Source organism: Puccinia triticina, chromosome 4A (assembly GCF_026914185.1).
Source record: "Puccinia triticina chromosome 4A, complete sequence".
Lineage (NCBI taxonomy): Eukaryota > Fungi > Basidiomycota > Pucciniomycetes > Pucciniales > Pucciniaceae > Puccinia > Puccinia triticina.
Genome location: NC_070561.1, coordinates 7,855,152 through 7,869,891, shown reverse-complemented (window position 1 = coordinate 7,869,891; position 14,740 = coordinate 7,855,152). Strand labels below are relative to the sequence as shown.

Sequence of the window (14,740 nt, the reverse complement as noted above, 5' to 3'; positions counted from 1 at the left end):
AGTTTCTTGAACAAACTTGGAAGGTATTTTCAACTGAATCATGAGTTTCCCAATACAACTATTTGGTTAGATTTTGAATTCCGAAATGGTTATCCAAAAGATATGACAGCAAATAATCCTTATGAAACTGCTGAACTAATTGTTGAATTAGTTTTAAGTCCTTTTGAAAAGTTTAGGAGACACCAATTAGCAGGTGATCTCTTGAATTTTCCCATCAAGTGAGAATTACCACCAGGTGTTTATGAAGACCTGAAGCAGGCAGAAAAATATAATGGAGTTAATGTGTTGAATGTATTCCACTGGATTCATTATCTTGGTTTGGGAAACAAATTTGATATTGAATTGTGGGACTTCCAAAAAGTTGGCACACATATTAGAAACCTCAATATGATGATATCATCTCCCAACTGGTATGCAGATACTGCTTGGGATCAATCTTCTGATAGAGCTTGGCTGAAGAAAATATTTGGAGAAGAATATGATCAAAAACTGAAAAGGTTATGTGAAAAAGGCAAAACTTTATTATGGTATCATGATGGCAATCCAGGCCTCCAGAGGAAATACATCTTGGCAGAAAAAAATTGGAATACAATGATTTTACATCTTATACAGTACCGGGAAGAAGAAAGATTAAGGGTACTGGAATGTGGCCTTACTGAAAAGATCCTGGTCATGATCAAGCTGTTGAAAGAACAAAATACAAGCAAGATTGGCAATACCAAATTAACCAATTGGGAATCTGTGTGGAATTTCTTTCCTTCAGAAGTTGCACTAAATGTGGAGCAAAAGAAATTTGCCCAAGCTTGGCTCAATGAGATTTTCCAGCAGAGTTCCTAAGTTCTATTTGAATTCAGTTTAATCTTCATGTGTATCATTAGAGCACAAAAATGAATAGCTGCAGGAAATTTTGGAGGGGTATTTGGATTTGAATTGTTACACTTTTCTGAGACTGTGATACATGTATAGCCCAAGATTTTATAGATAACAGTGCAATTCAATTTTTCAAAATATAATTTCAGACCTACAGGCCAAATTGTTATGGTTTTGCAAGCCTGTCTGGGCACTGTGAAGCCCTGCACTCCTTGAAGGTTTCACAAGGCTACACAAACCCTATCACATGATAGGTGTACTAGTTGAGCTCTTTCCCCTTCCCCACCTAGCTTGGAAGATACCTGGATTGCCTTTTCTCTCTGAACAGTGAGGAAATCCTACTGTTTCAGATGGTAGGCAGCTGGGAGGGGAATGGAAAAGGGAATGTTTTATGCCTTCCGGGGAGAACTGGTCAAATAAGCCTGAGAGTTGTGTAAGCATTGAGGGGGGGGGTGATTTTACGATGGCAGGAAAGCGCATTGGCAGTGTTGTTGTTGAGAGGGATGCCGGGGATACTGCCGGTGGGGTTGTGATCAAAACCATAAAAGTGGAGGAGATCAACGTGGCGTGCAGGGTAATGAACTTAGAAGACTTGCAAATACGGGCTGATGCCAAAGATGATCAATAAAATTTTAACTTTATTCTTGATGGTTCAGAACTTCTGAACCATCCAGAAGTGTTCCATGGCGCCCCAAAGCCTGAGTTCAAACTGAAATCAAACTTGGGGGTTCGTGACATCCAAAAACAGTAAAGAAAAAGAAAAACCAACCCTCCTCATTCAAAACTATCCAACACGCGCAGAATAAAAATAAAATAAAAATGGTTTAAAGGAAAAATAAACACACACCAAAACAAGGGAAAAGAAAGAAAGAAATAAGGAGAAATCCTGAAACATCTTGAGGATGGAATGTGTGCCGCTCTGATGATCCATGAAACACCTTGAGGTGAAATCTGGAGGTCTTGATGTCTTGAGCCTTGAAATCCTCTAGCACACTTTGAGCGCAATGAAATCCTGATTTTGCCATGTGTACCAAGCTGTTCACCACACCAGCTAGGTAAGTTTCTTCCCTTTCACTATCTCTTGATCTCATCCTTTCTGCTATATTTAGAATAAGAAAGAGACCGGATTGCCTTCCCTCTCTGCCTGTCTAGCCCATGTGCAATGTAGCCCTCAAGGATTCTGGTTCTAGAACTTCCCCAGGCCTGGTGCCTTGTCCCATCAACCCTCTCTTCCTCCAAACAGTGGACCCTTACACCATACCAACGGTGAAACAATACAATATGATCCAGTATTGGAGGAGTATTGCGTCTTGTATTTCTGTGCCAATACACAAAATATTATTGAGAAATTGTATTATCTTGAGAATGTGATACAATAACATGGTATTTTATCAGAACCCCTTGGTATTGTATTGGTTGTATTGGTATTTATTGGAAATACCAATTGGATTGCAATCCTGTCTCACAGGGATTGGATTGACATTTTATTTTTTGACTGCAAACCATAAAAAAGGAGCGGAGGGAGGGAAAACCACATAAAAATAGACCTGACTCGCGAAGACCTTTGTGGTTAACTTCTTCGGGGTTTTCTTCTTTTTGACAATAGCAACAGTGCGGGTGTCTGTCGCAGCCAAATACTCTTCAATCACCCTTTTTTTCTTGGGCTTGCCTTTGGGGCCCGTCGCACGGCCAGATTCCGAAGAAGGGGCCGTCACCTCTCCAGCTGGTTTGGTTAATCTGGCCCGGGAGTCCGAGCCAGTTGGCACCATGCCTGGTTCAACAACCGCAGACAAAGCTCTATTTGAACAGCGGAGTTGAGCCTGGTCGGTCGCATATCCGCTGGCGTCCACATCTTTGGTACTTTTGGCAGTAGTTTGAGTATGTGGTGGCATTTTTGATTGTTTGGAAATGTAAAAGGTGGAGGGGCAACAATAAAATCCTACTAGCTGAGAAATTCAAAGGAATCCTGTTGATTAATACTATGAAGCAATGGCTGCTGTGGCACAAAAGAACAGGGGGAAAAACATGGACACAGGGGTGAAACATGTTATAGGGCGCTACCGCGCGTCAACAGGGTTGAAACGTGTTACAGGGCGTTATCGCCCATTACGCGGCGTTTCGGTACCCAAATCTCATGCCAAAAAAAACTCTCTCTCAATAAGGTACCCACTGGCCACAGAAAAGGTCCTTACTGCTATTGGTAACGGGGATTGATTCAATACTAAATTGTGCCCAATATTGTATCAAATTGTATCAACCCACTGTAGGCTAAAGCATAAAAACCAATCAAAATGGATCACAATGAGATTAGTTGCGGGAAAGCTATTGGTTGAAAGTTACTTGAGGTATCTACTTACTTTCCACCAATACAAACAATTGGCTACTTCACATGTTGGTAGCTTGTGCTTGCCCTCAATATATGAGTTGAGCTTGTCAGCCAAAGGTGCCTCATTTGTTTCTGGGAAGAAGTCTGTATGCTTTAAATGTTGAGTTGTCTGTTAGTCTGCTATCATGATGCATCACCACAGTATGGAGGGCTGTCGGATTGACCCATGAGCACTACCAACCAACCACCCAGCCGGCAGCCACAAGCGTCTGTAGCCTACACTACAGGCAGACAGCTGTCGCTCCCGCGTGCACCGTCACCTAATTTTGGTGGCCGCAGTCACTGCGCAGGTGACGCTGCGTGCGGGAACGTCACCTGTTTGCCTGTAGTGCTAGTTGGTAAAGGCAGCACTCTAGTATGTGTCTCAGCATAGCTGAGGTCGTGAGTTCGACTCTCACCAGACACATCTTCATTTTACAGTCTCTACAATATTAAACGTTGATCGCTTGCTTTGGGGGGTTTTTTTTAGCAGCTAGTCCTGTTCTTTAAGAGTTTTGGCAGCATTGACTTTGGCTTTCTTAGTGTCATAAAGGTCCTTGAGCAAATCAAGGGTGTAAGCGCAGCGGCCAGGAAATCACATCTGAAAGATAGATATTTGGAAACTGGGGTTGAGAGCAGTACCAATGAGAATGGTGTCACAGTTGAGGGCCTTTTCAAGATATGCATCCGTTTTGAACAACATCTTCTCAAGCATAATTTGGAATTCTGGTTCAGAGGTTGATTCCATCTTCTCACTAATAAAACCCTTGATGTTCTGGTATTCAGGAATCATCAAGCTCCCTGATGAGTCGTCACCCTCCATTTTCTTGGTGATGTAGTAGAAATCAGGGTGTAAACGGGTCAGGTTTGGGTTGAAAAACGGTGCCCAAACCCAACCCAACATTTAGCACAGGTTGGGTTGGGTTGGGTTGGGGCAGATTTTAAAATAGGCTGTCAAACCCAACCCAATGTCATACTATTTTGGGTTGGGTCTGGGTTGGGATGGTTTGGGTCTTAGGTCAACCCAACCTCTTAGGCGCCAAAAGCCCCCAACTTGACTGTTGGAGGCATCATAGTTGGGTCGCAGGCTGATCCGATTAGGAAATAGGCTACCCAAACCTGACCCAACAATTTTACAAGTCAGGTCAGGTCATTTTATTTAAGAATGTGCCCAAACCCAACCCAAAACCCGACGGGTCTTGGGTTGGTTTTGGGTTGGCCTGACCCATTTACACCCTGAAGTAGAACTCCTGTTTTAAGGAAAATTTTCAATTCTAGTACAGTTTGTTGTGTGTAACTGAATATTTGGCTCACACTGAGGGTCTTATTCAAGTTGTTAGCCAATTCCCATTCACCTTGTGAGATATCAACATTGCCGTAGTAGTTTTTCTCTCCCTCTTGCTCCTGCCTGTCCTTCTCATTCTTGATAAGCTTGCTGATGATCTTGTGAGCTTGGTATCCATGATCCCTGCTTTGGAACTTGATGTTCCAGCGGATCCCTTACCCAGAAATGAGGCTGGGCCCATCAAAATTGAGTTTTTTGCACCAAGTAGCTTACTCGCATTGTTTAACTGCAAAGGATGTAATCCTCTGGATTACAGAGTCGGCCTTCTTCAAGATGAAGTTGACCTTGTTCTTAGTTTCTTCTGGTGGATCCCAGGTGTCTGGCTTGTCAGGCGACTTGGCTCCGCTTTGCAAATTGGAAATGCTCAGCGAGTTGGCTTTGCTTGGCAAATTGACTCTACTTTGTGTCAGCCTGTAGGTAACTAACTGTGTCTGAGAGGGTTGTTACTAGCAAGATGATGGTGTAAAGTGCCTAGGATGGGCCAATGGGTTTGTGGTAAGACCTGTGAAAGTTTTCACTCTATCATTAATCTTGACTGAGAGGCTTGCTCAATTAAGGCGCATCCAGATCAACACAGTGTGTTAATAGGCATCCAAGGAATAAATTGACTTGGATTTGTGGTTTTACCTACAGAAAGGTAAGGGTAATCAAGAGTTGATTTTATTCCTGAATTGAAAGATGGGTGAGAATGAAAGCACTGTTTAACTATAGTATGGGTTAAACTTTGCTGGAATAATATCCTGAGGGATAAACAGTCCTGGGGGGCGTGTTTATATAGAGGGGAAAGAGCAGGCGGGAACATGAGGCGCTTGGAGGCGCTTCAGGACCAGGGGGGAACTGGAAGCACTCAAGGGAAGCAGATACTCATTGGAAATGATCAGGGCAGTGTAATGATCAGTACTGATCCTGGATCAGTAGCAGTGCACACTAGCTGATCATGGCCAATCAGTGATTCCATTCAGTGCTCTTTGAATTGGATTACATCATGTATTGTTTATATATTTACATCATAACCAATATGTTATGTAAATAGGGACTGAGGCGTAACAGGGGATAAATGAGTGATACCTGTCTTGAGGTATTTCATGTGTGCAGTAATATTACAATGTATTGTAATCTTACTGTTTGCATGTAACTTAACTCTTATAACAACAGTACATTATGGTATCTGTATTTAACTATGGTTATCTGTAATGTAATGTATAACAAGAGTACATTCTTAAGCTTGTATCTAATGATATACATATGTAATAAAAGGTGTATAAGGAATGTACTATATGTAATGTGAACAATTGCAGGTACTTGGTACGTGTAAGGTACTGTGACATGTACTCTGTGGCTGACACTTGGTATGTTGGTTTTGAGGTTTCCATAGAGATGGGCGCACGGAACCCGTTGCGGGTATCCGCTATCCGCTGGCGGGTACCCGCTGGAGGCCCTTGGGTACCCGCCAGCGGATGCGGATGCGGATGCGGATGTCTGAGATTCCGGCAGAATCCAGCGGGTACCCGTGTATTCCGGCGGGTATCCGCTCTCCCTAGGGTATGGGAGCTGCGGCGGTCGGCAGCCATAAAGCCGTTCTATGTTGCTGTCAATCGGGGGGAGTCGCTCCCGGTCGACAGCAACATAAAGTAGTCGACCGGGATGAGTCCTTCCCGGTCGACAGGCATATGTATTGAGCAGTCGACCGGGAGAAATCCCTCCCGGTTGACAACTAGACATACCAGTCAACCAGGAGGAATCCCTCCCGGTCGATGACTATACACACCAGTCAACCGGGAGGAATCCCTCCCAGTCGACAGGTATGTCTAGTTGTCAACCGGGATGAGTCCTTCCCAGTCAACTCAACAGGCATATGTATCGAGCAGTCGACCGGGAGAAATCCCTCCCGGTGGCAGGGTAATCAATCCCCCGGCCTGCTCACTGGCCGGCGCATCCCGTCGAGCTCGTGAGCCCTCGCGTACACGTGGCGCCGAGCAGTCGAGGCCGACTGCTTGGCATCTGTGTGGCCACTGTGTGGCGCAGCGCTCATGGCATCTATCACTGGCGCGATCATGACCGGTGCGAAACGGCAGCGTCCTTACCTGACGCCGCCATAGGACGCCGCCCTAACCAAGACGCTTGGGTGGCATCGCGGGGCATCGCCCACGGGCGCCGGACTGATGGTGTCAAGGGCAGCTGTCCACCTGCGGCCTATACTGGCGCCCCCACGGCCCTCACGACCCAAGGCGTGACATGGTGGCGTCAGTATGCCTCCTGGTCATCCTGGCGTACTGTACCGCCCACCTGGCGCATGTACGACTGAAGCGTCAGGTGGGCGCAGGCGCTTTTGCCGATTCGCCCGGGTGTGTAGACATACCAGTCGACCGGGAGGAATCCCTCCCGGTCAACAACTATACACACCAGTCAACCGGGAGGAATCCCTCCCGGTCGACAGTCATATATTGAGCAGTCGACCGGGAGGCGTCCCTCCCGGTCAACAGTCATGTCGAGCAGCCAACCGGGAGGCGTCCCTCCCGGTCGACAGCCATATGGAGCAGTCGGTAGGGAGAAGTGCCTCCCGGTTGACTGACATATGCAGCAGTCAACCGGTAAGCACGTTTTGAGGGGCGGGTATCCAAAGATACCCGCGCGGGTATCCGCCCAGGCACGCGGGTACCCGCTGCCGGATGCGGATGCCAGGAAATGGCTAAAATTGGCCGCGGGTATCCGAACACGCGCGGGTACCCGGATGCGAAGCGCCCATCTCTAGGTTTCCATCATTCACCACTTCTTCATTATCCTTTGCCAACACTACATCCTCCACAACAAAGCTGTCTGCTGGTTCTTTCTCTTTGGATTCTTCCACTATTGGAGCTAGTCCAGGAACAAAACCAAGGGTCACCGCTTTTGAAGAAATCAACCCTTTGCTGGAAAGTTCAATTGTGTGGAGACCGGCATTGAGGATGAGGGAGACCTTGTGGCAGAAACATCATATATGATTGCCTTTGAGATTGAGCTTGACTCCTGTCTTCTTGCAAATAAGACAATCAGCTTTGGTTGCCATGGTGAAATTGTTTGATCCTGAGTTGGTTGTCTGCACCAATATGTATTGAAATTATAATCAAAAAAGGTTAGCCACAGCGTAAAGATTGATCATCAATCAAGGTCAGATGTGCTTATCTTTTCTTCAAGGTGTAACTTAGATATAATATTGGCAAATGGTATGGCCAAGAGTTTTCCCTTGTGATTTGATGCAATGTACTTCAGGCCCAGATGCAAGATTTGGAACGTCCAGTTTTTGGAGATGTAAGCCACAGAAATCCCCAAAAATATGTGATGATTACCCTTTGTAGTCCAGATATCATGAATTAGGGTAATTTTTGAGCTAAGCAAGTGACAGGAAACAAAAAATCAGTATGGCTTTGTTTGTGAAGAATTGGACAAGCTTCAAAGGTTTTACCGTTAGAACCAAGACAACATTTTTCTGCAGATTCATGTACAGCCGATGGGCTTTGGTTGCCGCCCAAGTGCGAGAGTAGAGGTGAATGACGTGTTGGACATACTTGAAAGCCACTGAGAGAAGATAATCCTCAATCCAATTCCGAGGCAGCAAGTATTGGATCAGCCAGAAAATAAGGAGCTGGTTGAACACCTTCACTTTCCGTGCCGAAGGTAGTTGGTCATTGTTTTGTGATGATGAGTTTCATCAAACTTTTCAATATCTTTCGAAGTCATTGGCAACTTGCAACCTGCAGCAATTGTGTCAGCCTGAGCAGAGCAGGGTAATCGATCAATGGTTCCATCACAATGCTTTGTGAGATTGGAGTGTGATCCTTGGCTTTTCATGTATAACTTTTTGCACCACTTGCAACGGTACATGATTTTCTTATCTGCATCTCCTTTTTCATTGGGAATTGGCAGCTCAAAATAATTTTCAATGTTGTCAAATTCAGATTTGTTCTTTGTATGCTTCTGAACCTTTGAGTTCTCTTTGTCAGATTCTTGAATGTGATCTATTATGTGTGAACCCACATCAGAATCATTATCAGAAGCACCAGGAGTATTTTTTCTCTTTTTCTTGCCCTTGTTCTGTGTTTTTTAGTCACAGGTTTCTTAATTTCAGCTTGGCTTGACGAGGTCAATTTTTGGGTTTTCTTCCGTTTACAAGATTGAGATAACCGGACCAGACTACGTGTATCACTTTCATCCCCCAAAGGCCATATGTTATTGTTGGAGGTGTTCTTCCAAAGCTGAGACAATGACTTACGAGAATCTTGGCTTGACCAAACAAAGTTTGTGTTGGGACGGACTGGAGTGACTATGCAAGTGGACTGCCGAGAAGGTGGTTGAGGAGGAGTCCTCTATGCTGATCTGGAAATTTGTGACATTTTTGTTGGGAAGTGTGGGACACCAACCAGCGGGAGTGGAAGCCAGCGAGGGGGGAAGGGTAGAGAGCCGGCAAGAAGAGCGGGATGGCTGGATGGATGATTTTTGGGTGATGGCGGCGAGAGGTGTTGTAGCTTGGCGACCTGGCTCTACTGGCTGCTATCAGATAAGCCTGGGATGTCAGCGATCATCAGCGTAGCTGGCTTATTATGCTCGGACTCACTTGGCCGGAGGGGGGGGGGGATGATTTCCGGGCGGTGTGGGAATTGTGGCGACCAGCTTGACTGGCTTGCAGTGCTTGGACTCGGCAGGAGAGGCGGGCGGATGCGGTGTAGGAATTGTGGCAAACAGATCGCCTTGTTATGCTTGGACTTGGCGGGAGCGGGTTGGATTGATGATTTTCGGGCGACAGCATTGAGGGGTGCTGTGGCTTGGTGTGGACTAGACTCTTCTGTCAGCGATTGGTGGCGTGGGCCTGTGCTTGAACTGGTACTCCTCTGCTTTCTTTTCCAGGAAATTTGTGATGACTTATGAGCTGATTGGCTATTAATGATGAAGGGATGGGTAATACCCCAGACTGAGCAAAAATGTATGCACCTACAGAAAATACTAGGGATACTCAGGGCCCAATTATAAACTAGTTTTGGGATAATTTTGGGATTGGTTTCAAATAAGTTTGAAATATCTTTTTGCTAACTTTTTTGGGATTGAAAATCTCAAAACAACCCAAACCACCTTGGGGAGGTGGTTTGGGGGAAACTGGTTTACCAATACTGTTTTGAATGTGATTACAGCTCAGCATGCAGATGCCTGCCATCCACCTGACCAGTACTTCCCCCCCCCCCAAAGGCCACAGCATATGTACTTGCACAAGATACAGCCATGAAGGCTGATTTGCGGGTAATTGTAAAACAGACACCATGGATGGATAGCCAGGATGCAAGCGCAACTATTGATGCCTGGGTCCTCATATGTAGCTCGCAGAATGAGCGAGCTACAGTCTCTCACAGTTGAACCAGGATGTTGCGCGCAAGAATCAGCCTTCAAGGCTGATTCACGGGTATCTGTTGACTTGGGAGAGTTGGCAGACATTGCCGGCCAGTCGTCCCCCCAAGTTTGTGGGAACACTGTTGTTGTTGCTGCCATTGTCTTGGCGCATGCAAGGCGGACAACTGTTGATGGAGCAACCTGTGGTAGTGTGAGGCTCGCGTTCAGTTGCGCCGGAAATTCATCCAGCATGGTGATGAATTTATAATTTGCACTTGGTTTGAAACAGGTTGGAAACAGTTTTGGCCCCTGTATCTGCACCACCAAGATCAACTTTTTTGATTTCAAACTTATTTCAAAACAATCCCAAAATTATTCCAAAACTGGTTTATATGTAATTGGGCCCTCAGAGATATGTCTTGGGACTCAGGCTGTATTGGATTGGCCGGCCCAATACATCCCAGGAAATATCTGGATTGTATCTTTTTATCAATACTCATTGCGCCAATACTATGTATTGTATTGGCTGTTTTTACCAATACATGGTATTGGCTTGGATTGCAAGACAATACAGGCACAATACCAATACGTGTCTTGTATCTGTGGCACCGTTGCTCTCAGAGGCACAGAGGGCTGACATCAGGGATCCCCAAGGGTTGTGTGGCCTCAAACTTGGTCTTCCAACAAACTTTACTAAGTCTGAAGGTGAGGGTGTCAAGCGCCTCCACCGGAGGGATGTATGTGGTATTGGTGATTTAGGACTGAGAGCAATGCCCAAAACCACCATGCTCCACAACCTCCCATGAATCCATCAATATTTCTTGATAATCTGAAAGCTGTGCATCTTTTCTAATTTTTGATGCACTGAAATCAACATAGGTCCTCCTGCTTAGCTCAGAATACCATCTTGAAGATGTTGAACAGCAAAATCCAACCCCAAGCTCCTCAAAACAGCATCTCTAGTGCAAATCCATAAATTGCCTCAAGAAAAAAAATGACAGAAAAGGTGCAGGATGCTTGTGGGAACATGCCTTTGCCACAGTTCAATCCAAATCCCAAGGCAGCCAATTCAAAAAATAATGATGCCTTGACTGTTTTAGCCAGCATGAGTTTTTTTTAACTACATGCCTTGTATCTTGAGTTTGGGAGGGAGAAAATACACATGAAGGTGGCAAGAGATAGCCAGGCTTCTGATGAGTCTAAGTATAAATGTAGAGGGTGATTGCACAAAGACGGCACCGTGCGGGGGCCTCAGCATAAAAAAGGAACAATTATCGGCATTTCTCAGGCAAATTTCACCGATAGCGGGAGGCCTTTGGGAAGGTACTTCGTTCAGTTAGGTCTTCCAAATAGCTGGACGCCAAAGCTGCTCCTCCGGTCGTCACAGAAGTTTCAAATTTTGGGCAGCCCCATCAAGTTTGGCAAGTCGTTTGACCGATGCCCTATTAACCAATGAACGACCCCCGTGAGGCAGGCTGATGGTGTACGAAGCACGGATTTCGTCAGTTGATAAGGCACTGAGTCAATGGGCTAAAACGCGAATTAACAGTGTCTTGGGTCAGACACTATTTCTGTGATTGCCTGCGGTAATATGAAATAGTTGGTTTTCCGAGCCATGCGCAGGTTGACCCTAACTTTCACCATTCTCTCGCTCCGTAAATATAACTTGCGACATGCTAAAGAAACTTCAAGCGCTTATGCGCTGTTCGCTCACCTTAGCTCTTCTTGATGATAATGCCTTGACTATTACAGCTGGTACCCCCACTGTCGATTTTTCTCCTTCAACAACTGAAAAATGTTGTAAACCAGACCATTTCGGCATAGGGGATAGAGTAGAAATTATTCCTACGCAAGAGAGTCCTAGCCAAGGGAAAACAGAGTATAAAAACACAATAGTTGAGGGAACGAGTTTGTGAGAAAATGACGTATTCGTAGCTAGCCTACTAGAGGTTGGAGTACTGATAAATTGACCTTTTTTGTAGGTTTGATGGGGCTGCAAGTGCCACAGTTGTTAATCAAAGTTTGAAACCAGAAAAAAGTAAAGAGGTGAAAAACTTGGTGCTTCTCTCTGAAAAGGGCATTCCGGCGGTGCAAGACATGTTGGTCCTAGTTTGCTAAGTGCTCTCTGTGACTGATTCCATCTGTTGTTTTCCATTAGCTCCATTCACTCTTCGGGTTTTTTGTGACTTAATAACAACTTCAAAAAAATTACAATAGATTGAAGACAAAGAACAAGCAGCGGCTGAAAGTGGGTAATGCGAAAGGTGTTGATCAGAGAAATTTGGAGGACGTTGGTAATCTCGCTACCAGTGAATTCGCAACCCAACTTGGCTGCTCCATCGAAGAAGATAATGAAGCTAGCGTTATCGCAAAACACATCGACTCGCTCTTGGCCAGTCAGGAAAACGTTAAGCTAGAAATGAGAAAGAGATGGAAAGAAAGAGTAAAAATGGCTTTTGAACCTTCTCAAGCAACAAATCCCGGCGAAATATATCGCGGGGTTATCAAGGGAAAGTTGAGCAATGTAGTACATGCATCACAACCCTTATTGAGGGAAATCTTCCAACTTCTACAAACAGGGGCAAGCTCAACAGGAAGACTCTCCGAAGTCGAATCGAATCGGTTGACCGCGAAAAGCTCCGCGCTTGCGTTCCAAATCTTCGAAGCCCAATTGCAGCTCTCAAATTGCCAAAATCATTTGGCTCTTGACGAATTGCGCAATCAAACTTACGACGGACTGAAGTTCTTGTGGAACTCGAATCCAGACCTGGTTGTACTTCAACTTGAGCGATGTGCCACCGTCAACCCTGGACTGAACAAATATGAACTACACCGGAGAATTGTAACATTAACAACCCAGATAAGTCAGAAGACTATTGTAGAGAACTGGATGTTGATCAAGAAAGGTTTGATTGAAAGACACAAGATCAAGACCAGTTTCCTGAATGAATTGGAAAAATACTACCTATTGAACGAAGAGTTTCCGGATGAATTTGCGTGGTCGGAGATGTGTTTCTTCGGCAAAGAACCAAATCCTAAGGCATTAAGAAAGATTGGAGAAACCCCCTCGCACCTCTATCACTTGATCATCGGCCAATTTGAATTTCATAGGAGGCAAAGGGGAAATAAACAGATTTTGCTCACTAAGCCCCAGTGGAATTTGTCGTCTGATATTTACGAAAACCTACGGAAAGCAGAAAGATCAAACGGAGTGAATGTTTGGAATATATCTCATTTAATTGTATTTCTTGGTTTGGGCGAAAGCAAACAATTTGAGCTTTGTCACAAAGATGAAGTTAGGAATCACGTTCAGTTGCTTGATTCAATCATTTGTTTGTCGCCCTGGTATAAAGAAATCCCTTGGTTTGAATCTGCTGACAGGGCCTGGTTGAGGGACACATTCAAAGAGGAATATGATCAGCAAATGAACAGGTTACTGGATGCCGCTAAAAAAGTCACAGAGAATGAGCAGCTGTCGGCCCACTCCAATCGGGTTCCAGAAGTTTTATCAGGAGGAAACATTGCAGATGGAGTGATTGCAATTCTTCTCGCGGGAAAGGCGGAAGCAAAGTTGAAGGTCACTGATCAAGGTCTTGATGCAAGAATCCTGGCTTTGATCAAGCTCCTGCAAGACCACAACACCCACACGGATGGCGGTACGGATTGGGAATCAGTCTGGAAATCTTTGCCTTCAGAACTGGAACTCACTAGGGAACAAAGAAAGTTTGCCGCAACATGGCTCCAAGAAAATTGGGCCCCTGGGAGCACATCTGTTGACAGGAATTGAAACATATCAGAACTTTGTGTGTACAGTGGGTTATCCAAAGTTTTCACCTCCACAATGTTCAATGCAGAAGCTCAGGCCACAGGCTTCAAGTCATGAGATTGGCTACAGGGGTCAAAAAGAAGTTCCCAAGAATGATTATGAAATAAAAAAAAAGTAAAAATAAAAAAATGAAAAAAGAGAAAAATATTTAATTTCTTGCAAATTTCTCAGAATGTTCATTACTGCTCAAACCAAGGAGGGAAAATTGGAGAGCAAAGTATGGCATGCAATAAGAATGATAAAAAATTAAAAAATTTGAAACCATTTTCAATGATTTTTTGGGTGGATGGGTTATCCACCAATTTCAAATTGAACTCAGGGACTGTAGCCCAAATCACCACTAATTTGACCCAATTTATTTGATCCAATGAAAATCATTGGCAATGGTTTCAAATTTTTTCATTTTTTATCATTCTTGTTGCATGCCATACTTTGCTATCCAATTTTCCCTCCTTGGTTTGAGCAGTAAATGAACATTCTGAGAAATTTGCAAGAAATTAAATATTTTTCCCTTTTTCATTTTTTTTATTTTTACTTTTTTTTATTTCATAATCATTCTTCCAAACTTCTTTTTAACCCCTGTAGCCAATCTCATGACTTGAAGTCTGTGGCTTGAGCTTCTGCATTGAAAATTGTGGAGGTGAAAACTTTGGATAACCCACTGTACATTTTTCATTTCCCTACTTTGCAAGGTGGCAGTAGATATACACAATGATGTAGCAAGATAAAGCACATAATATAATTTCAGCTTGTATGTAGCTAAACAAAACTCTTACAGTTGGCAATTAAATACCACGAGTTGTCCAATTCATCCAAACTTTCTGTATTTTTATCTCTCTGATTGCGTATCATGGAATATTCTGCAATAATTGTTTGCTAGTGGTCTGGAACAGCACCACTCAGATGTCTGACTCTTGCCAATCAACATCTGCAGCCATCTCCCCTCAGTGGATGTATGATGACAGAACTGCATCCAGCT

General features: G+C 44.4%; 1 protein-coding gene across 1 annotated transcript in view; it reads left to right on the top strand.

Annotated features, from left to right (window-relative positions):
* Positions 1-13,722, top strand: part of PtA15_4A832 (uncharacterized protein) — a gene marked incomplete at both ends in the record, with an annotated part of 29,611 nt that extends 15,889 nt beyond the window's left edge. The window contains one exon of the mRNA XM_053168757.1: positions 12,153-13,722. Within this exon, the coding sequence (XP_053019934.1) occupies positions 12,153-13,722 (1,570 nt within the window). The remainder of the gene's footprint in view (positions 1-12,152) is intronic.
* Positions 13,723-14,740: the final 1,018 nt, after the last annotated feature.